Raw genomic sequence first — 24,525 nt, 5'->3', positions numbered from 1 at the left:
TCAGACGAGGTGGCATCCTAGTCATCACTCCTCCAGTCGGATTGGTCCACCTCAACAATGTCCAGGTTCAATGTACCTAATTCATAGAAGGTGGCACAAACTCCGATGTACCTACCCTAGCTATCCATTGGTGGAAATTTCTAGAGAGGACATGTGTCCAAGCAATCCAAATTTATCATTGGTCAAGCATTAAATGTTATGTAATGGTTGTAATAAACCCTAATTAGGGTTTAGGTGTCATAATCTTGGCCATTGATCTTCTTTCGATCTGGACCGTTCATTGTAATTGAGGATGCTATATATACCCTCATTTCTTTTCATTTTGGGGCGAAAAAGGGCTAGAAGGCTAGAGAGAGAGCTAGAACTAGAAAAATTAGAGATTAAGGAGAAATTAGAGAGATTAGAAGCAAGTTGTTTTTGTAGCAAGATTGAGCTTTGAGAAAGGAATTCAAACAATTGTTGTACATGATGGCTTTGAGATCAATGAAATATTGAAGTTATGGTGTTTTGTTGCAATTCTCTTGGTTATCTTCATGGTTGTTCATTTTTCTTGAATCATTCTCAATCAAAGTAGTGTGTTAATTCGAAGGACAAAGTGTTGGACTTGATCTTTGGTAGGATTCGCTTTCCAAACCACTAGCTTCTTGCTGATTGTAGGAACGCCTTGCGTGGTCGACTGGAGATACTTGAATCGCTTAAACCTTCAATCGTTGTTGTATCTTGGATATGTACCTTCGTGGTAGTGTCCTTGATCTTTGATGTATTGAAAAATCATTTATTACCTTAGAAGATCGCATCAATTTCAATTGAGTTGTTAATTTATGGCAATATTGAAGTTGGTAGAATCTCACCAAGCCTTGTCCACATTAAGTCATTCTTAGGGTTAGATTAGATTAGACCTCTCGCAAACCCTACTCTTTTGGCATTTTTTTGAAAGTTTGTTTAGTTTAGGAAAAATCTTCGGCGACGTAAGGCCCCTTGATGACACAGCAATCACAACGACCACTGGTGCTTATCCACACGTAGAGACCCTACTAAAAAGAACATTGGAGTCATCCTAACTGATCCTTCTTGCGATATCTTCAGCAGTTAGCGACTTTATTCAAGAGAGGATAAGATGCCTTTGGGTATTTTATTCTGTGTATGATTGTGTACAAAATACACGTCAACAGAAACCAAAGTGGAGGTTGAAGGCCAAGATGCAATTGGCAATGATTGTAGGAGAAGCCAAGATTTCTGAAAAAATGGTCTTAGGTGGAGAAAATTGGCTAGGAACAAAAGCGCAATTGAATTTTAGACTTTAAGAATGAATTGTGAGGAGGGATGGTTGTGTAGTTTGCCAAAATTGCGCACTTGCTTGATAGTTCTGAGATTTTGTAGTGCAAAGTGGGTGGGAAGTAGAGGTCCATAAGCAATTTGCAAAAATTTCAAATTTGCTTCCCACTCCGAAATCTCGCTATCAACCTAAAGACAACCCTTAACCTTCCTAACACTTTACTTTTTACACTTAGGCTCAAGGTGAAGACATAGAGGGCATGAAATTCAACTCAAGGCACAATTACTTGAATGGGCCCATTGAAAGAAATCTATGATCAGCTGTAAGTGATGGGTTGAAAATGCTTGCAAATAGGGTGGCAAGATTTAGTGCCAACGCCCCTTCTTTTTCCATTTCTGTGATATCACTTGTTAGAGCCAAGACAACACTTGAATTAAACATTTACACCATGAACAACAAAAATAACAGTAATTATTAGCTATATTATGCGGGAATTGCAAAAGGATAACTACAATGTTTGCATAGGCCTTTAAAAAGGCATGCTGATCAACATACTAACCTTCCCAACCACCTTATGGGAAAACTTCCTGTGAGAACATACATACAAACATTAAATACACAAACACTCAACTAACATTACATACACTAACACATGCTAATAGAATTATAAATGCTTTGGATTGCAAGAACTAACGCTGTTGACCTACTTTTCATTTGTGTATATTTATATTTTTTCTTTTCTTATTTCTTAGGTGTATAAATGAGCTTGCAAATCTTTTATGCCAATTTTATTTGCTTTCTACGTAAAAGAAATTTGATGGTTTCATTTGCTTATGCCTTCTTTGCAAAAAGTAGAAGCTAATTTGAGAGATAAAATCTCACTTTGATTAATTTAGAACTTTAGTTTTTAGATGGTTTCATTTGCTTTATGCCTTGTTTTTGCTTTGTACATTTCAAATGCTAGTGTATAGTGCTAATGATTGTTCGTGTCCTCCATTTCTTGTATTTGATAAATTGAATTTTGGTTTTACGTTCTATCCATTTGAATATATAGTGCTGACAGCTAATATATGTTTTTTTCCATTCTCTCTAAGAATCTTCTTTGTGTTGTTCATTATACACATACAATGAATTTTTAGTGATGTAATACAGTCTACGTTGGACTCAAAACAAAGTTATTTGTTTCTAATATATTGTTTTTTCATATCTGTTTTTTGGTAAGTAAGGGTTGTGTTTGTAGAGCAAGCATACCGATTTTATGTTTGTTGTATTAAATTGTTTTAAATGTTCTTCATGAAAATATGAAAAAATAGAATCATTTATTCTTTTGTTCTGAATATTTCAAATTATTAGAAGCATTTAGTCTAAATTGGAAGGTAGCTAAATAAAACAATAGTGATGCAGGAGCGCTGGAACTCTGTGAGTGGCTTGATTCTAGACAAATAAGGTGTGTAATCAATTTTCATTGTTATTTTTCTAGAAAATGCACATCTATTAAACAATGTAAATAAATCACACCTTCCAAAATGGATTAAATCTGAGTGATTGTTTATATTTTAGTTTGGAGTTCCAAGCAATTTTTTGCAGAACACAAAGTGAATGTACATAATCATAGTTATTATCTGAGTAACATGATAACACAAAGGAAATGATATTGGGTACATCTGCATTGACATCACATATATCAAAAGCTAATATTATTTTGATGTAAAAACCTATTTACAGAAAAAACATCTAATTGCTACAAAAATAAAGGAAACAAAAGCAGCTACAATTGTTACAGCTTTGAAGCATTAAACATTAGCCATGACTCATCTTTTGCTAGCCACTATTTGAAACAACAAAAGGTTAACAAACAAGGTAAACTACATGCACTATCCGCAATATCTATATACACGAGCATATGAAATATCATAAGAAAACTATATACAGGACTATGCATTATCTGCAATATCTATAGACTTGAAATTTTGCATATGAAAAATCAGAAGAAAAATATTTATAGAGCTACGAGGAATCTTCTTTTATTTGTTGTTACAAAATTAAGGTAAGTCATAGATATTATGATGTGGAGCCACCCGTGGAAAGATGTGCTTTGAGTTACTTATCTCCATCAACAAGGCCATTCTACTTTAGATCATGTTCCTCGGCCACTTCCATTGTATCAATAAAAATTGACAGATTTGAACACTCTAATCAATGGCCCTTGCTTGAATGGAACCAGAACTAGTTGTTTGAGCATAATGACAGTTGTTGAGCTTGTTCTGAGCAGATTGCTCCTGAACCAGACAATCAATTGGGGTCATAGATCATCATCTCAAGGTTTTGAAAATTTGAAGAGACTGTTGAAAATCATTACTACACAACATTTTTGAATACACTCCTCAGGATTCTTGATATGTGAATTCATCTGCATAATACATTATCTCTAGATATAAAAAATTTAACAAAATCAGCAAATTGTAATATTAGAAAATTAAATAATCAATCATCAATCGAAGTTTGAAAACTCACATTGATGACCTCCTCCATGATCTTGGCAAATATATAATAAAAAATGGCCTTCGCAACCTTCTTTGCTTCAGGCTTCCTAGCATAAGGACTCTCCAACCATCTTTGAGTCAAAAACATTGGCTTAGTGGGCAATGTAGCTAATATCCTCTGCAAGGTGAGGAAATTTGTAGCAAAGCATGTGCACAAGATCCTTACCATTAGTGTGGCCTCTCATAAGATTTAGGACCTATTTGTGGCTATCAATGTATGTAATGTCCCTTTCCGCCCAGCTCAATAATATATACCATTGCCAACCTATTTTATTCCCATAGGCTAAGGCATATAATAATAAAGGGAATAAATTAATAATTAATAAAGGGTGGTCTTTGAATTTTAAGTTTATAGGATATTCCTAATTAATTATAACTAGGGGACCACTTCATTAATAAGCCAGGTGGCTAAGCTTTTTGGGTGATTTAATTATTATATGCCTAAGTCAAGACTTTAATGAAAAGGGCGACTTATTTATCTTGAGCAGCTAATGAACAATTACATGGACCGTCATAAATGAACAATTTTCAGACTTCTGAAGACTCAAGGACTGCAACTATACTTATGCATTCACACTGAGAATTTACAATGAAAGCTACTCGTAAATGAACCTGATAATGACGCCTTGAAGAAGAAAGCAATATCCAATGTCCAAGACCCTCTAATGTGCCAAATCGGTCTTCTTCCAAAATCGCCCTTGCTGTTGCAATGTGAAGTCTGAGATCTCAATGAATGGCAGCCAAAAGCACTTCAAACCTCCACCAATAGGATCGCCTTCAATGCTGGGATGTATCGCTAATTCAATGTAGAGTTTGGAAGACAAATCGACAAGCTAGAGGCAAATACGATGGGCCATGGCAGCCTAGGCTCGGTTCTGATTTTAATTCATAAGTGGCCGATTCTTCACCAATCCTCCTTTAAATTGTCATAAAAAGAATCGTCTAAGTCTCTTATTAAAATCGCTGACCTCCATATGAAACTTCAATGCTTCAATGATGCACAATGAGCAAAATCAGGGGTTAGGAATATGCGGATTGGTCTTTGTAAACTTACAACAATGGCGCTCTTCTTGATTTTGTATTTTATGTCTATGCAACCAGTTTATGCCGATGGCACTTGCTCCATGAGTGATCCAACAAGGATATAAATAAAATAAGAAAATGGTCCCTCCTTCTCTAATGAGTATGGGTTCCTTATTAATATCTTATAATCCTGAGTAGTTACATATCTTTATTTGGAACAGACACATCCTTCTCTTAATCGTGGCTCTCCGTGAATATTAATCGCATCCCTTAGTAGGAAAATAAGTTATTAATAGATGATGGTTTGTTAAGGTCTTAACCTAAATGTATAAACTATTGGTTATTTATTCTTCAACCCTTAATCGGATCTTTAATCAGCGATGATGATAGTGAGCAAATCGCATGTCTTTACATCTTTTGCTAATCGGTATAACTAATTCCTCCTTCCATTTAGAACGGTCAAGCATTAACACGTCTAAAAGACTAAGTTAATCACGTTTTAACAAAGAGTCAATTCATATTTAATCATAACATAGAACTGATTTATATATTAACCAATTCATATATATTAAGCATTACATAGAATCGATTCATATATTAATCGATTCATATTAATTATCTCATAGAATCGAATCATATAATAGTTGATTCATATACTTAATACAATGTATATTAATTAGTGAACTAAGTTGACTCGGTCAGTGTAATATATTCAATATATCTATTTTATGTTTTAATGGTAAAACTTCTTTAATAGTTAATATAATATTAATAATTGAAATATGAACGTTACATTAAAATAAAACAATAATAATCATAACAAATAATAAATATTAATAATCATATATTAAAGGAAAATCATGAAGTCTCATAAATGAGACGATTTTCCAATATTATTAAATGTTAATTAATAAATGTTTTAATTATCGTCTTTATTTAATCCCATGTCCAAAGAGGGGTTATGACAATGTACTTTGTGATATTCCTTCCATCATCTACCACATTCTTCATCTAGTTTAGTTTCCCTTTGTCCTCAAGGAGCAAGTCAAGACAATGGGTAGCACAAGGGCTCCAAAATAATGTCGGATGTCTAGCCATTAGTAGTTTGCTGGCTGTCACATATGCAACTGCATTATCTGTCACAATTTGAATGGCATTTTGCACTCCCACTTCCATCACCACCTCATCCAAGATGTTGCACAATGTCTCCGCATTTTTCACTTCATTGGGGGCATCAAGTTATCTTAAAAATACTAACTGTCCCCTTGAAGTAACTAGAAAGTTGATGAGTGTCTTATTCCTGCCATCCGTTCACCCATCAGATAGAATGTTGCAGCCATTATTTTCTAAATTATCCTTTGTTCTTCCACTAGTCTGTGAGTGTTTTGGACCTCATCTTTCAATAACAGCCCACTCAAGTCATGACCACTTGGGGCCTTGAACCCCTTACCTGCTGCGGTCAATGCAGTGACTAATTGCTCCCAATATGGACAAGAAACAACATTGAACGAAATATTATTGTAGTACCAAAATCTAGCACATGCTAACTTTGCTTCTTGTTGCAACTCTTTGTTCCATGCAGTGTCTTACAATCTAGGTTGTGCACTAGGTGTCTTACGTGGAACAAAAAAGTTTGACATATGGCTGCCCACACTTCACGATCCTCGTATCCATTGCCCAAGGGAAGAAGAGGCCCCCACATCTGCATGTGACCCTGTAGAACTCAAATTTTCCATTGGTGCTGCCATTGCCTTTGCCGTTGTCTTTTTTTTTAGCTTCTTTTGGCCTTATGCTGCAAGAATTGCTATTACGCCCCTCGTAGCCTCTTTAAGACATTTGTTACATGGTGTAATATCTCAGCACACGGTTATATTGAGAAGGGGGGGTGGCGTGAATCAGTATAACAACAAATTTCACCAAATTAAACTTTATCAATCATGATACATTATTTACTAACTTTTTAACTATGATGAACATAAGAACACAATAACACAATGTTTTACGTGGAAACCCAAATGGGAGAAAAACCACGGCAAATTAATGACTTTTATATAATTCTTCTTTTACAATGTTTGTAGGCACCAACCCATAAGTTTGTTTCTGAGCACCAGCCCACTGGAAGCACCAACTCCCACTTCGGAATTTGTAGGCACCAACCCCTAATTCAATTTGTGAGCACCAAACCATTGGAAGCACCAACTCCCAATATAAGGTACCAACCTCACCAATATAAATTTCCACCTTGACAATGTTGCTATCTCAACAGATGATGGATCAATTATGCCTTAGTTCGCTTCTTCAATTTGTTATAATTACCTTCTCAAATTGATCACAAGTCTGCAAAACAAGTCAGAGCATACTTTCCCACCTGGTCTTTTGCAACCATTGCCTATTCTAGAGCACAAGTGGGAGGGTATTTCAATGGACTTTATTACTGATCTTCCGAGGTTTGCCTATTGTCCATCTTTGTAGGCAAATCCAATGGATAGGGGATGCTATTCTTGGCACGGAAGGACTTTATATGCTAGAGATTGTCAGTTGGTGGCCTTGATATATTCGACGATCACTAGCATGTATTCAAATCCTCAAAAAATTGTTAAGTCTTCAGGGTAATTCTTTACACAATAGTCTTTGTCATGATTTATCTTTCTATTGCATTTTCCATGGCAACAAAATCATAAAGCATATTAACATGCAAGAGATAGATTGAGTGTTTTGTTTTTAAATAGATTATCCAAGGGGAATGGAGAAAAAATTGAAAATATCTCTTTACCCATGTGGACTTTATGGCTTGGTTATCACAGTGAACATGTACATTTAACTGTTGTCTTTCTTGGGTAGTAATCAATGACACAGTTTCTTGATTACAGCTTTGTATTTATCACTCTTTTGTATTTACCACCCCATATTACATTTGTGTTCCATTGACTTACACATAATTCAAAAGTTCAGACTTGGTAGAAACATGGAAGGCCAAAAATTTGACTCGGACTTGGGACTCAGGAAAAACTTGGTGAATTTTGCAAGAATTAAAAACCATATATCTGTGAAATAATATCAAAAAAATGCATAAAGATAAATTTAGAGAACTCATAAGTAGTTTTTCCTTCATTTATACATAAAAAAATGAGTTGAATGCACATTGCAGTGTCATATCATTATAAATTGCAATTTTACAATTTTTTTCTTTGACTAATAAAGCTTCTAAGTAGTTGTGTAGGTGCTCTTGAAGTGGGTGGTAATGATTCCTATTGAGGAACAATATCATTATCAAGCATATCATGATCATGCCAGTAAACCTCTATCAATAATTTATCTTTTGTTTCCACTTGTCCTGCTACATTTGCTGCCCATTCTGTTACCTCTTTCTCAAAAACAGCGATCTCATCTGTGAAAAATATGGGTCTAATTTTATTTTTAATGTTTTGCTTTTTATAACCAAAGCAAGGGTTTGGGGGTGACAACCCCTAGTGGTGTTGTGTGTTAGTGTCCCTTGCAATGGTTGAGGGTGGAGCCCCCAAAGTCTCCAAAGCCCCCAACAGGGTTGAGGGATATTGCCTATTGCAGGTTCCTGCTGTGGTGCCTCTAGTACATTCACTGTTGTGGTATAATGAAGAGTCAAGGGATAGAGGTCCTGCCATCAAGCCCACATTAAGGTTTTCAAAGCCACATGGAATTTCATGGCATATGCTATTTTTCTTAATTTTATGACTTTTAAGTTTTAACCAACTGTTGATAAATCAATAGTGTTGTTATAGGAACAATTCCATAAATGATAAAATGAAAAAAAGGGAGGGTTTTTGTGTGTTTTCTGCCTACTGAATTTATTTCTTTCTGCACAAATATGCTGGAACTTGTGAGTTTCACAGCGAGTTACTTGCTGAAAATTTGCCTGATAGTTTCTTAGATATAATATATTCCATACCCATAGTAAGCACACCTTTTTCTTTTTCACTTTTCAGTGGTCTTTTGTTATTTTTGGGAAAGTACTTTGCTTTTACTATTAAGAAACAACCTTTTTGACCTTTTTTGTACAATTAGTTAAATTGTATGCTAGTTTAAGAACATGTTGATCTGTTTTCGATCTAAACCTTTTTTCAAGATTCATAAGAAAGGGCAGAAGCTTGAATCCTTTTAAAAGTTTACTTCTAAATTGATGACAGATTCACCATTTTTAACTTCCATTTAATACTTTAGAAGGTTTACTGTGACTTTTGCAATAAAACCTATAGTGAATTATCTTAGCAAGTGCTTAAAAATATCTAAGAAAGTATTTTGACTTTTTAAAAGTGGGATATTTGTTATAATGTATCATCTATCGTCTATTTTAAATCTCTGGTACTGAGAGTTATCTGCTTTGTTCTGTTAATTTAAAATTATCATTTTCTACAGGAGGGGTTTGATAACACGCAATATCAAAGCATCGGTTGATTTGTTTCATTCTCGATTTGGGGTAAGTGTCATTATATTTGATTGGTCTAGTGTTCAAATAAAAATGCTTATTTATGACATTTGACCCTCTTGTAGTCTCCTTTAAAAGCCACAGTGATTGTTCAAACTGAATTTTGCAATAGGATATAAATAAGTGTTGCTATTAGATAGTTATGACAAAGAATAAAGTGTGTTTTCAATTATGCAAAACAGTCATTACACCAAGAGCTTAAGAATGATGATTAATAGGATCCACAAACCTTAATCTATATGGTTACTCATTTCTAATGATAAGTTTATTATTCTTACTTGGGAGGGACATGCATTTGCAGTATGCTTGATTCAGGCATCCTGCAACTCAAAAAGACAAATAAAATAAAATAAAATAACCTTTATTATCCTAAGTTTGAATTTATTTGTATTAAAATGTAGTATCTCTGATTACACATATCCACTAGACCTATTGTTATTGTCAGTATGGCTAAAAGAACCAAAAGGTAGAGCAAGTCAATTAACTGTCTTGTCTGTGTGTTGTGACATATTCACACATCGCCCCATTGCAAATGGGGACCCCTACTTTTTTTCTTTTTGGGGTTTGTTTCTAGGTCTTTTAGGGTTTTGTCTATTAGCCTTTGCATGTTGAGTGTTGCTAGAGGGATCACTAAGAGAGCAGGCTCTGTTTTAGCTAAAGGTGAGTCAGTGGATGCTACGGGTTAGGGTCATCTTTGAAAGTCTTCCTTAGGCCTAGGTTTTGCTCTTGTTGCTAGTTGTGTCTTGCTTGGTGAGTGAATATCCTCTTTGAAGGTCTGAGTTAGGTCAAGTTGGTGAGTGATGAAGTCTGGAATGTCATCCTGATCTTCAAATGCCCTGAAATTTGGCTAAGTCTGGAATTTCTTCTTGATCCTGAAATTTGACTAAGTCTGGAAAATTGAAGAATCCTCCAAAAACTAGATTTCGCATTATAACTCCCGGAGGTCCAAAACCACTCTCAAACATCCTGACAGTATATATGGAATATAACTTAAAGTATAAGAAATCTTATACTTAAATGTTATATTCCATATATGAATCCCGACGGAGAGATCAAAATGTCAAATTTCGCTCTTGACCCTTCCAAAGGGTCCAAAGTGAATTTCAATTTCGCTCTTGACCCTTCCAGAGGGTCTAGAGCGAATTCCTCTATAGGACATTCTACTTTGATCCAAACTTAGAACTAACTCATTCATAGGCATTATTGAGGGCAAAACACTTATTTGGAGTGAAGAAATGCGAGAGATGAAGTCAAGATTTGAGCCTAAAAGAAATTTCGCTCCTGACCCTTCCAAAGGGTCTAGAGCGAAATTCTTAGAAGACACCTTTTTTCCTCCTTGTTTGCACTGAAAGCCTTGTTCCTTGGTCATGGTGGGGGTAGATGGATATGTTCTTGCCTTAGGGAGTGACTAAAAGTGAAGGAGGGAAGGATTTTAGCCTAAAATAGAAATTTTGCTCCTGACCCTTCCAAAGGGTCTAGAGCGAAATTCTTCATAAGCCTCATTTGCTTCCTTGTTTAGACTACCAACCTTGTTCCTTGGGGTGTATTTGGAAGGGAAATGATGTGTCTTTGCCTTTCCAAGTGATAGAATGTGAAGGGGTAAAGGATTTTTGACCAAGACAAGAATTTCGCTCCTGACCCTTCCAAAGGGTCCAGAGCGAACTTCATATGAGCCCCTTTTTTCTTCACAAAGCCTTGAAGTGAATGCTAACTTGGACTGGAGGATGATAAGGAGAAGCCTAATGAGTTATATCCAAGCCAAAGAAGGGAGGGAAAAAGTGAAAATGAGCCTAGAAGGAGAATTTCGCTCCTGACCCTTCCAAAGGGTCCAGAGCGAAATTCATATTTCCTCTATTCTGCTCTTTAACTTGACCAAGTTTGGAACTTCTAAGGCATGGTTTGGAAGACTTGGATGCATATTTACCTTGGAGAGGAGGTTTGAGGCCATGAAATGATGGAAATCAATCTGGAAGGAAAATTTCGCTCCTGACCCTTCCAAAGGGTCTAGAGTGAAATCCTCCATTTGACGTTCTTTTTTGCCTTAGGCCCTAGAGTGACCTTGTCTGGAGCTAGTTTGATAGCGAATTGCCTTGACTAGGATGAAAGGAAGTTGAATTGATTGCGTTTGAGGAAGAATTGGATGAATGAAGTGCAAAATCAACCTGGAAAGAGGATTTCGCTCCTGACCCTTCCAAAGGGTCTAGAGCGAAAATCCTTATAGCTCTTATTTTCTTCCTTGTTTTGGCTAGACGTTGGCATGTTGGAGGGTGGATTGGTATGTTCTTGCCTTGAGAGGTAGTTGGACGCTTTGAAAGATGAAGATTTTGCCTAAAACATGAATTTCGCTCTTGACCCTTCCAAAGGATCCAAAGCGAAATTCTTTATTAACCTCATTTGTTTCCATGCTTGGGCTTCAAACCTTGTTCCTTGGGTGAAGAGTGATGGAATTTTACCTTGCAAATAAGATTGGGATTGAAAAGATGAAGAGTCAAGTCTAGAATGAGAAATTCGCTCCTGACCCTTCCAAAGGGTCCAGAGTGAAATTTCACAAAACCACTCTTTTCCCTCAATTTTATGCCAAGTCTAGGGTGGTTCAAGGTGAATTAGGATTGGAAGTGTCCTTAGGTGTGACTTTGACTTGCTAGTGATTATCAAATTTGAAGGAATTGAGCCAAAACTTGAATTTTGCTCCTGACCCTTCCAAAGGGTCCATAGCGAAATTCCTAAAATCACCTATTTTCCCTTCAAAGCGAGTCAAATCCTTGTTTTTTATGGCTTGGATGGGTGTGAAGTGGTGTGACCTTGCCTTTGAAGGTGGATGGAAGTGAGAGGAATGAAAGAATAAGCTCAAAATATGAATTTCGCTCGACACTTCCAAAGGGTCTAGAGCGAAATTCGTTAAAACTACCTTTTCCTTTCATTTTTATGCCAAGCTAAGCCTAGGCCAAGGTGGGAGAAGTTGGGAGATGCCCCTAGGATTGCCCTTGAATGGATTGTCGTCTCCAGAAATGAAGATTTTAAGCTTGGACAAGGATTTCGCTCTTGACCCTTCCAAAGGGTCCAGGGTGAAATCCTAAACAGGTCCTGTCCCTGGCCATGGTTTTTGGCAAAATTCTCCTTATTAGCCATTTTTGAGGCCAAGTAAGTATTGTTGAGTTGAGAGAAGGATTCAAATGGAGAATCAAGTAATAACAAAGTGAAAGAAATGGAGTTGAGTGAGGGAAAACAAGCAAAGAGAGAAATTCGCTCCTGACCCTTTCAAAGGGTCCAAAGTGAAATTCTCCAAATCACCTATTTTCTCCCTGTGTGAAGCCAAAACATTGATTCCTATGGCATGGTTGAAGGTGGAGTCAGGTATTCTTGCCTTGTAAGGTGAATTGGAATGAAGAAAATGAAGGATCAAGTTTAAAACTTGAATTTCGCTCCTGACCCTTCCAAAGGGTCCAGAGCGAAATTCTCAACTTCACCTAATTTGCTCATGATGAAGGCCAAGTTGTGGATTCCTAGGCTTTGGTGAAGAGAAGGCCAACATATGCTTGTCTTGGAGGCATTTTGGAGTGAAGAAATGATGCAATTTGAGCTAAAATGAAAATTTCGCTCCTGACCCTTCCAAAGGGTCTAGAGCGAATTCTAATAGGGCCTGTCCCTGGAGAGGATATTGAGCAAAATTCCATTTTGATGTCTTCTCATTAATGATTTAAGGTGGAAAATGCTATGTTGAAATGAATATGTCATATGTGTTTAATAATCCTTTGGTTTATTTTGCAGATGGGAGGAGACCAGGCCAGGACAAGGATGACCTATCCAATCCATCCTCATCAAGGACATTCCAAAAGCATAAAGGTGGACTCAAGGTGTTTTGGAGCATTGAAAGACTTCAAGTGTTCGAGGAGTTGCCAGCTATCTCTAAAACCTTCACTTCACCACACTAAGGAACCACAAGATGACAAAGAAAGGAGTTGCCAGCACTTCAAGGCAAGGTATGCTACTAGAGAAGGAAGACTTAACAATAAGAAAGCCTCATCAAGCATATGGGAGTCAAGGAGGTACGCTGTTCATCAAAGTACATCAAGGATGAAGGAAGATCAACCAAGGCACAAACGTCAGACAAGGTGGCATCCTAGTCACTGCTCCTCCAGTCAAGTTGGTCCACCTCAGCATGACCAGATTCAATGTACCTAATTTATCAGTGATGGCACAAACTTCGGTGTACCTACCCCTACTTCCTATTGGTCCTCACTCCTGGAATGTAATTTTCTCATTGGTTAAGGAAGTTTGTTGTAACAAACCCTAATTAGGGTTTCTATCCAGTAATCCTAGCCATTGATTCTAAGTTAATCAGAGTCGTCAATCTGTAAAGGGCTCTCTATATAAAGCGTTGGCTCCTCATTTGTAATAGTTAATAGGGGGTGAATAGTTAGAAATAGTGAATAGTCAGCTGATAGAATAGCAATTAGAGTAGATTAGGAGGACAAGGCAAGAAATTGTTGCCATTGATTGTAAATAAACTCCATTTTCATTGAAGTTATGGTGAAGTGTGTTGTTTCTTTGCAATATGCATGGTCTCTTGTTGAATCTTCATTTTAGATGATAGATAATTAAATTGAATGAAAGAAGTTATTGAATGCACTCGCATGGAATCCACCTAGTCCAAACCACTAGCCTTTTGCTGACTGTAAGAGCACCTTGCGTGGTCAACTGGCATAGAACGAGCTTAATCCCGAGTCATAACACCTCTGTTGTTCACACATTATCTTGAATGGTGATCAGTATCTGATGGTGTACGATTTGGACATATTTGAAACATCCCATAGAAGATCGCACTGAGTTTGTGTTGAATTGTTCAACCTGATGGTGAGACCCAACCCAGTAGGACTCCACCTAGTCATTCATCCATCTTCTCGCATTCTAGGTCTTAGAGTAGACTTCCTGAACCTTGTGTCTTTTGCCATTTCTTTATCTTCCAGTTAGTAAATAGACTTGTGATTCCAGCAAATCAGACACTCAGGTCATCAAGTGTAAGTCCCCTTGTGATTCCAGCAAAATCACATCATACCACGAGGAGCTTATCCACACGTAGAGAACCTATATATTTGAACCTTGGAGTTACTCCGATTGATCCTTCAGCGAGATCTTTAGTAGTCGGGAAACTTTGTTCAAGAGAGGATAAGATACCTTGGTATTTTATTCTGTGTTTGCATGTGCATGAAAAAGACATCAACACTGTGTAAGAAGAAAGAGCCATTGTCCACTACAAATATTATAATGGAACACAAATGGAATGTTTCTATTAGATAGTCTAGGCTCAACGTAAGTGACACATTCAATTAAAATAGCATTCAAATATAACATGAATTTCAAAGAAGACAATTTCATTGGATCTGAATTTTTTTTCTTAAATGGCGACTCATATCCGAGTATGACCTGTAGTATTTGCTCTTGTATGAAACATGCAATTGTTAATTGCTGCACTCAATTATCATGCAACATAAAAGGACTAAAGACATTTAAAAAGCACCTTTACTATTACTAAATTGAATTCTGTTTGTGTCTAATTGATGAGTTAGGTTCATAATTGAATAAACAGTAAAACTCGACAAGCAAAAGAGAACACCAAGATGGGAACAACTGTGCATCAAGAGATATCAAAATAACAATAGAATATAGCTTGATAGCACATGCAGTCAAGTGTAGTGATTTGCATGATCAAAAAGGTGGGAGACTCTATTTATACACTATTCACCAAATTACACAAAATTGGCCAAACCTTAAAGGCACTAACCTTAATAAATACAAAATCACACATACAAGGTCCACATTTACATTAGCAAGCTACACATGATAGATAACCCATCTTCTTGGGACCCTTTGAGTTATTGATACTTGTGATATAGCATTGAGTTATGAGGAAAATCCATCTTGTTAGAGAGCTTTGAGTTACTGATACTTGTATTATACTGTTGTGACCTTTTTCACACATCGCCCCATTGCTGCTGGGGACCCTTTGATTTTCCTGCTTTCTAGGGTTTTGTTAGTGTCCTGTGACCTTTTGCTGCAGTTTCACCAAGCCTTGTCCAGTTCAGAGCATTTCAGGCCCTGACGTTTGAAAGTTAGTTTTTGCAAGTTATGTGATTCCGAAATGTGAACACCACCAAAGTGCTTAGAGAGGCCAAAGGACGAAGATCGCAATTGATTTGGACGAATTTGGACAACTTTCTATTTTTAGAAAGTTTGCTTTTTTTTGCTTTTTCCTATTTTTTAGGAAGTTTTGTTTTTGGCCTTTTTAGCCCAATCCCCGGTATGGCTATTTTTAGAAAGTTTTCCCTATTTTTTAGGGATGTCTGCTTTTTGCTTTTTCGGAATGGGAACCTAGGGTTTACACCAAAGTTCCCAGACTCGGACTCGGCTCTGACTCGGCAAGGCTGACTCGACTCGTGACTCGGCTCAGACTCGGCAATGACTCGGCAAAATAAGAAAACGCTTGAAATTTAGAGATTTTTAACGATTTAAAACTTGTTTCATACACCCATTATTGAATTAAGCTTAAAGACACTATAACATCATCAAATAGAAGCTAATTTGATCACATACATAAACATACATCCATCACATGCGTAGAAATGTAAATTGTAGCTGAAGGAATTAGAAAACATAGATATATAGAGTTATAAATGTTGTCCAATGTATATAAAATCCATGACTTCAAATGTTCCCAAACATATATGTAACTGTAAAGTGTAAACAAAAAAAAGTCTATGGCTCAGGCTCTGGCTCAGCCTCGTCTATCTACCTCCTAGAAAGGCGTCTAAGGTAGGTCCTGGATGACTGAGTAGCCATAGTCTCTGCCTGTGATGTGCCAGTCTGAGTAGCCATAGGTGTTGGGGACGAGGGGACTTGTTTCCGGGACGGGGGGACCAAGGGCCTAAGTTTGGGGACGGTAGGGGGACGACGACAGGGGGGTGGCGGGGTGGTGGTGCTGATATAGTTATACATATACATATAGTACTTGAAAAACTAGTTTTGAAAAGATGTATGACAGTATTACAGTATAAGAATTACATTTTCAAATGAGACTATAGGAAATTTGAAATACTAAATCTAAATGCCAGTTACCAAGATTTCTAAGTTGTGTTGTTATATGGAGCCTAATCAGAGTCAGAGGTTAGATTTTCCCTACTTCTATCGGCGCGGTTTCCCCCTATATTTTTCAACGGGGGTTTGGGGGCAGCGCCCCCAACTTGGGGTCAAGGGGCAGCGCCCCTTGCGCGTTCCCTGTCGCGATACAGGGCAGGGTCGAGGGGCAGCGCCCCGCGAGGCCAAAAATACTTTTATTATTTTCTAAAGGCGTCGGGTGTTATAAGAAAGGGAAATGGCGAAAAAAGTCATTAAAAAATGTTATGTTTTTTATTTATTTATTTACTGCACTTTATTAAGTGACTCCAGTCGGGTCACGACTCGCCTGACTCGGCGAGTCAGGCGAGTCACGCCCTCTGACCCGTTCGAGCCCGGGTTAGGGTCACCGTGACCCGGCAGGGGTCACCCGGCCCGCTGACTCGCGTGACTCGCCGCGAGTCACGGAACTCTGGTTTACGCTTGCACCATTGACCTGCTTCGACCGGAACTCGAAAATTCGAAGTTTTGACCTAAAAAAGCTAAATCCCTAGATTTTAGGCTTTTTGCTTTTTCGGGATGCAAACCTAGGGTTTACACTTGCACCACTGACCTGCTTCGACCGGAACTCGAAAATTCCAAGTTTTGACCTAAAAAGCTAAATCCCTAGATTCTAGGCTTTTTTGCTTTTTCGGGATGCAAACCTAGGGTTTACACTTGCACCACTGACCAACTTCGACCGGAACTTGAAAATTCCAAGTTTTGATCTAAAAAGCTAAATCCCTAGATTTTAGGCTTTTTGCTGCTTCAGATGATCCACCTAAGCATTGATTTCAAATTTCAAGTTAATCCGGTTAAATTAGATTAAACTGTGAAATTTTGAAGTTTCTCTGAAAATTATGCTAAGTCTGGCTAACAAAGGTTTTTGAAGGATTTTTTGCAGGTTCAAACCCCACCACGATGCAAGAGAGGTCATGAAGGAGCCTTGCCTAAAGTCCGCCATGCCTTAGAAGGCTGTGTGGGTGCTCACCTCAAAGTCCGCCATGCCTTTGGGAGGTCATGTGGGAGCAATCTTCAAAGTCCGCCCAAGTGTGTGGGTGCTCACCTCAAAGTCCGCCATGCCTTTGGGAGGTCACATGGGTGCCAAGCCAGAAGTCTGCCATGGGTTGGGAGGTCATGTGGGAGCAATCTTCAAAGTCCGCCCAAGTATGTGGAGAGCGCCTCAAAGTCCGCCCAAGCATGTGGGAGCACTCTTCAAAGTCCGCCCAAGCATGTGGGAGCAATCTTCAAAGTCCGCCCAAGGTGGGAACACTCTTTGACGTCTGCCCAAGCATGCCAAGTGATGGAGAAGCCTTGTCTAAAGTCCGCCAAGGTCTAAAGGGGTCATGTGGGTGCCAAGTCTAAAGTCCGCCAAGGTTAAAGGGGTCATGTGGGAGCTAAGGCCAAAGTCCGACATGCCTTAGGAGAGTCATGAAGAGGGACCTTCAAAGTCCGCTCCAATGCCTTAGCCAAATTTTCACCTTGATGGATGCCATGAAGGAGCACACCTCAAAGTCCGCCCAAGGGCTGAAGGGGTCATGTGGGTGCCAAGTCTAAAGTCAGCCAAGGTAAAAGGGGACATGTGGGAGCTAACTTCAAAGTCCGCCCCAATGCCTTAGCCAAGTAACATCAACAATGGAGGTCATGATGGAGCCCTCCCCCAAGTCTGCCAAAGTAAGAGAGCAAGGGGAGAGATGCCTAAAGTCCGCCATAGGCTAGGAGGGTCCTGAGGAGAGGTCACCAAAGTCCGCCCAAGGTGGGAGAGAGGTCACCAAAGTCCGCCATACCTTGGAGAGGTATCCAAAGTCCGCCAAAATTTGAAGAAGATGGAGATAAAATTCGAAAAGTCAACCTACACATGGAAGGTCAAACAAAGTCAACATGATGTCTCAAAATCCATAAAGATTTCAAAATTAAATCCAAAATGAAGAAAATATCTAGGGATTATTGAATATCTTCAAAATAAATCCAAAGTGGAAAGTTTTTTTTGAGGAAAAGAATATTGAAGGAATATTGGAAAATTATTGAGATATTAATTCAAAATGGAAAGTTTTTTTTGAAAGGGAATATTGGAGGATTGATGAATATCTTCAAACTTAAATCAAAATGGAAATTTTTTTTTAGAATTAGAAGTATGAGTTGGATGATTTTAGGGGTTTTGCTTAACCTTGTCTACAAATACTTCATTATCAACTTCATTATTACACCAAGAAGTTCAAAATTACTAAGGAGAGCTTAGTAAAGTATGTCAGTTTGAAGATCATCTGGAGAAAATTCTAGATATTGCTGGAAGTGGGATAATATTTTTTGGCAGAAGGTTTATAGATTTCTGGAGAAAGGCAACTTTTTTGAATTTTCTGAATATTTTGGAGAAAAGTCTAGCCTTACTCCTATCCAAGTCAGAGGTGAAATTTAAATTTTGAATTTTCTGAATATTTTCCAGAATTTAATAAATGATTTTTTTTCAAAAAATTTTGGAGGAAGAAAATCATTTTTTTGGGTGCTGTATGAATTTTTTTGAAAGTTTTGACACTTGGTGGTAACCACAACCAACCTTAAGATTGAGGGTTTTTAAAGTGAAATTTCGATTTTTATGGCTAAGTATGAGAATAAAAAAGGGGAAAATTTTCCAACACTTAGCCATTTCGCAGCCCCGTTATTTTCAAAACTTTGCAAATCCTTTTCTAACTTTAAAATTTCCATTGTTTGTCTGCAGGCCTTATACATTATGAAATTCCAGGTAGACAAAGATGCTCCTCCAGAATCGAGGATGACTTCAAAGTGGAAGAACATCAGCGACACCAACCTCGGACACATCAATCTGAGGGAGTTTAAGAAGCGAATGTTTGGTTTGGACAACCTTGTGCCTACCTGTTGACGTGTATTTTATACACAATCATACACAGAATAAAATACCAATAGGCATCTTATCCTCTCTTGAGAAAATAGTCTCTAACTGCTGAAGATTCGCGTAAAGGATCAGTTAGGTAGACTCCAAGGTTCTTTTAGTGGGGTCTCCACGTGTGGACAAGCTTTTTAGTGGTATGATGTGATTTGCTGTTTCCTCCAAGGGGTCTTACGTATTCAAAGTTCGAAGATTTTACTAAACTAAAAGGAATTTTCAAAAAAAGCAAAAAGATAGGGTTTAAGAGGTCTAATCTAGCCTAACCCTATGAATGACTTGGCATGGACGAGATTTGGCAAGACTCAACCAACTTCAATTTTGCCATAAGATAACAACTCAATTGAAATTAGTGCGATCTTCTAAGGTAATATAATGATATTCAATGCATCAAAGACCAAGGACACTACTACGAAGGTACATATCCAAGACACAATGATAATTGAAGATTAAGGACTCAAAGTGTTCTCCAGTTGACCACGCAAGGCGTTCCTACAATCAGCAAGAAGCTAGTGGTTTGGATTGCGAATCCTACCAAATATCAAATCTCACACTTAGTCTTTCAAATTAACAAACTACTTCGATTGAGCACGATTCAAGTACATCAAACAACCATGAAGACAACTCAAGAAATTTGCAACAAAACACCATAACTTCAATATTTTATTGATTTCCAAGTCATCATGTACAACAATTGCTTGAATTTCTCTCTTCAAGACTCAATCTTGCTACAAAATAAAATTGCTTACAACTCTAATCTCTCTTCTCTATTACATCAACTATTGACTCTTCGACTACTATCTATTACCAAATGAAATGAAAAATGGGGGTATAAATAGCATCCCCAGTTACAATGAAAGGTCCAGATTGAAAACAAATCAATGGACAAGATCATGACACCTAAACCCTAATTAGGGTTTGTTACAAATGACCTCTTTTTTACTGAACAATATTAAATACATAGCCAAATATTAAATTCGGCACAAAAATCTAGGAGGTATCAACCAATGAGAAATAAGATGTCATGTCATCTGTAACAACCTTTCATCTAGAATCTTATTCCCTTTCCAATTCTCTTTCTTAGCATATGCAATGAATTTTGTCACGATTCCTTCGATTTCTGTGATTGGAATCTCGGGAAGATTCTTGATACTCTCTTCTAAGTGGATAACCTGATCGAATGCATCTAGAAGAGCTGCGTCCCAAGTAGATTCAAGTTCCTTCGTTCTATCAATCAGGAGCATGGTGGCATACATCTGATCATACTATTCATCTGTAACATCTGCGTCCTTGCGAAAGATGATCTTGATTCTATCCTCAAATTCCTGGATATCCACATCTGTCTCGACCTCGATCCTTCTGCCAAGAATGGTACGAAGTACCTCAAATACTCTGTCCTGGATCGGGTTGATCACCTCCTCAACTTGACCACATCTAACACTGATGTCCTCGAAGAGAACACTCTTTATATGGAGTAAGGTTGACCACTGAAATAAACTGTGAGAATCACCCTCCAAGATCCTCTCTTGCGCTAAAATTCTTCTGGATGTATGTCTTATTACTTTCAAGACAGGGATGACAACGTCCTTGGTATGGGCAAATGCAGCTACTGTTGCCATCAATCTGTGGATTATCTCAAGAACTTGGATAGCCTGATGAATAATCTTCGTCATCCTTGTAACAAACTCTATGGCCACTGTATGAGATCTATCCATCCAACTACATGTACGCTGGACCAGGTTCCTGAATCTTTCTGCTTCATTGATCGATTGAAGGGGCAATGCCTGCACTGGTGATCTAGCTGGATCCTGACGTCCCAAAGGTTCATTGATGTGACTGAAATATGTCCTCCATGCACCGACCTCTCTCTCCAGCTTTCTATTCTTCTCCACTTCTTCTCTAAACTTGTCCTTCAATGCCTCAAATGTGTCGGTGGCATCATCTAAAGTCTGCTCTGCTGTGGATGGTCCTAACTCAATAGTCTGTACATCATAATCCTCTGCTAGGATCTCACCCTCATATTTATTTGCTGCCGGTGTAGCTATCTGCAGTTTTCTGGATCCAGTCTCATCTCGAATCATCTTGGACATCTTTGTAGCCTTCTTCTTCTCTGTTATCACATGTGAACATCCAACAAGGCTCTCTAAATCAATTGCATTGTCCTCGTCCTCAATTACGATCACCTTAGTCAATCTTTCCTTCAACCAATCTGGGATATTCGATCTTGTCTCTTGAACTTGAATCTCTTTATGTACTATTTCTTCTTGTCTGGGAGGAGATGTTACTTCATTATCTTCTTCTAAATCATAGTCTTGGAGAGATCCATCTGACGAAACATGCTGTGCCTGCCCTTCCTCCTGCCTGTCATTCTGTACCATCGACTCCATGGACTCTTCCACTCGAACTGTTCTATCTTCTGGTCTGGAAGAAGTACCTGGTGTTTGATCTTTGTTGGCACCTTGCTTTTTCTTGGAAGACTCTTTCTTTTCTGATCTTTCCTTTCTCTTCGAACCTCTCGGATGGAGATTGCCCTCACTGGCACATCGAAGGTTACCTTCACCTGAATTCCTAGGATTAGGATTGCCTTCACTAACACTGGCTCCACCTTCGGCTGGTTTCTCTTCCAAAGTAAAAGACATAGCTATGCCTTGTTCTCTCAACTTCTGATGCTGAACGTCTACCCATCTGCGAGTACAAGACAAGACTGGTGCCATCAAAGCATCTAAATCCACGACTTCAGGCTCATTCCAATCCAACCTTATTGTTTTGCTTTCTCTATCATAGGAAGACTGGACGTGCCTGCCATTGTCCTGAGCTTGGTCGGCCACTCTGTAAATTCTGCATTTCCTGATGAAATCCAAAGGCAATCTAGAATGTATCTTTCGTTTCACTTCGAGATCATCTAGGAGGTTCATCATAAAATCTTCAATTTGGTGCTCATGTCTAAATCTTCTACCGACCGTCTCCTCTAAATGTCCATATGGATCAAAGCTCTCTCTCCAAGCAAAAGATGCAAAAGAATACAAGGCTAACTCCTTCTCTGCGTCATCCATGGCTAAGACATTAGGACATACCTCAACTGAATTACCCAAAATAATAGGTACCTGAACTCCATTCTGATGTCTGTGTCTGAATGCCTTCACATATGCTGCCAACTGCCTTGTTACTTCAAGTAACACTATTCTGTCTGTTGGGTACCTCGGCAACATGTATGGGGGTAAAGGACATCCATGCACTCTAATGTAAGTGAACTTGGGAAACTGAATGAACCAAGCACCGTACCTCTTGATGAATTCCTGGGCATCCTGAGATAATCTATTGTGAATCCCACCTTGCAACGTCCTTGTGATGTTCATCGTGAAAGTATCATTAACTAACTTGTAGTTTTTCCCTGGCGGATGATGCAAGTAGGTATAGGATTCACAAGCTCTGACCTCGCCGGGTCCTCTTCCAATCATTCCTCTGTGAGGTAGTCCTGCGTACTCAACACTTCTGATCAAAGCATAAATGACGTATGAACTCATGTGGAAGGACTTAGTAGCCCTGAGTCTCCTCAACTATACGTCTAAGCAATGGCTAATCATCCTAGCCCAATGTATTGTACCCTTTCCTTGAACAATCACCTGGATGAAGTAAAACATCCACTTCTCAAAATAGAAGGCATGAGGTGCTCCTGTAACTCGGTTGAGCATAGTAATCAAATCTCTGTACTCCTCCTGGAAATCAATCCGATGCGGTGTGTTCGGTACCTTGCTTAGACGGGGACGACTCTTGAGTAGCCAGTTCTTGTTGATTATGCTTAGGCAAGCATCTGGATCATCATCGTACACTGATCTGGCTCCCTCAATGCTCTTATATATCATGTCCCTGTGCTCTGGAAGATGGAAAGCTTCACTTATAGCTTCCTCTGAAAGGTACGCCAAAGTGTTTCCCTCATTGGACACAATTGTCCTGGACTGTGGATTGTAGTGACGGGCACACTCGATCATCAACTCGTGGCACTGAATAGCTGGAGGAAAACCGGCCGCCTTGATGATGCCACTCTCTATTATTCTCCGGGTGACAGGTGATGGCTTGCCAATGTAAGGGACCTCTCGAAACTTCTTCGTGCTAAAGTTCCCCAAGTTGGTATCTCCAATGTTGCTCCACTTCGACACGATCTTGGTCTCCACTTCTTCGGTCTTCTGATCTTCTTTCATGAGAGCCGAGCGACTGGTGGATGCTCCCGCCTTTGGGGTCGCCATACCTACACAACATTTCATTATAAGAACTTGATTTTGCAATGAATAACGTAAATAAGAGAGAGAAGTTTTTAGGAAACGTCATGATAAGTCTCTAGAGTTATCATTTCCTAAAAATAGCAACGATTGAGCTGAGAAATTCAAAATTCAAAACTTCAAAAATTTAAAATATGACGACGAAAGAATAAAGCAATGAAAATTTAAATCGCCATACCTCAAAAGAGAGCTAACTTCTAGAATGCAAAAAGGAAAAGATCGCCTAGGCAAAATTGAGATATAAATGATCTTCAATATTATCTCCTCAAAAGATCGACTTCGCCACCCTTGGATTGAACGTGATCTTCAAGTCTTTAGCAAATTCGCCTTTGATGTGATCTTCAAACTCGCTCAAATGGGTCTTCAAGTTCGCATCACCCTAGATAATTAAGCGCCACCTTTGGTCTTCAACGTAATTCGCACTCCACACAAGATGATATTAGCGCCACCTTTGGTTTGAAATCGCACTTCTTTCCTTCTCCTCAAGATCGCATGTGAAAGGATAAAATGATGGATGTGAAAATGATAATTCCACTCCCCTTATATAGCGCTTGCAATCGATTTATCCCTTAGGCCGACTTGGAGATAAAAAACACTTTTTAAAAATGATTTTAAATGATTTGCAATAAAATAAGAAGGCCGACCTCCTTAAATGAGCGCTTGAAATCGATTTTATATTAATTAATTAATTAATTATTAATGCCTTGCGTTTTTATTTTTGCAAATTTCGATTTTTAAAAAAAATAAAGGCAAAATAATTAATAAAGATCAACGCCACATTAAATGCCAATTTAAAATAGATTTTCAATTTTTATCGAACTTGGCATTTAAGAAAATTTGAATTTGTTTATTTGGCGCCGAAAATATGAAAATGGAAGGGACGTACCTCATCG

At 38.3% G+C, this 24,525-nt stretch overlaps 1 protein-coding gene across 6 annotated transcripts in view; it reads left to right on the top strand.

Moving 5' to 3' along the window:
• LOC131041396 (haloacid dehalogenase-like hydrolase domain-containing protein At2g33255) overlaps positions 1–24,525 on the top strand; it is a 125,507-nt gene that overhangs the window by 27,909 nt on the left and 73,073 nt on the right. For all 6 annotated transcript variants that reach the window (XM_059213900.1, XM_057974452.2, XM_057974457.2 and 3 more), the window contains exons 2-3: positions 2,681–2,723; positions 9,235–9,295. In XM_059213900.1, the coding sequence (XP_059069883.1) occupies positions 2,681–2,723; positions 9,235–9,295 (104 nt within the window). The remainder of the gene's footprint in view (positions 1–2,680; positions 2,724–9,234; positions 9,296–24,525) is intronic.

This window comes from Cryptomeria japonica, chromosome 11 (assembly GCF_030272615.1).
Source record: "Cryptomeria japonica chromosome 11, Sugi_1.0, whole genome shotgun sequence".
In the NCBI taxonomy this organism is placed as follows: Eukaryota; Viridiplantae; Streptophyta; class Pinopsida; order Cupressales; family Cupressaceae; genus Cryptomeria; species Cryptomeria japonica.
Note: the sequence above shows the minus strand (reverse complement) of the source record. Positions and strands in the feature narration are given on the sequence as shown.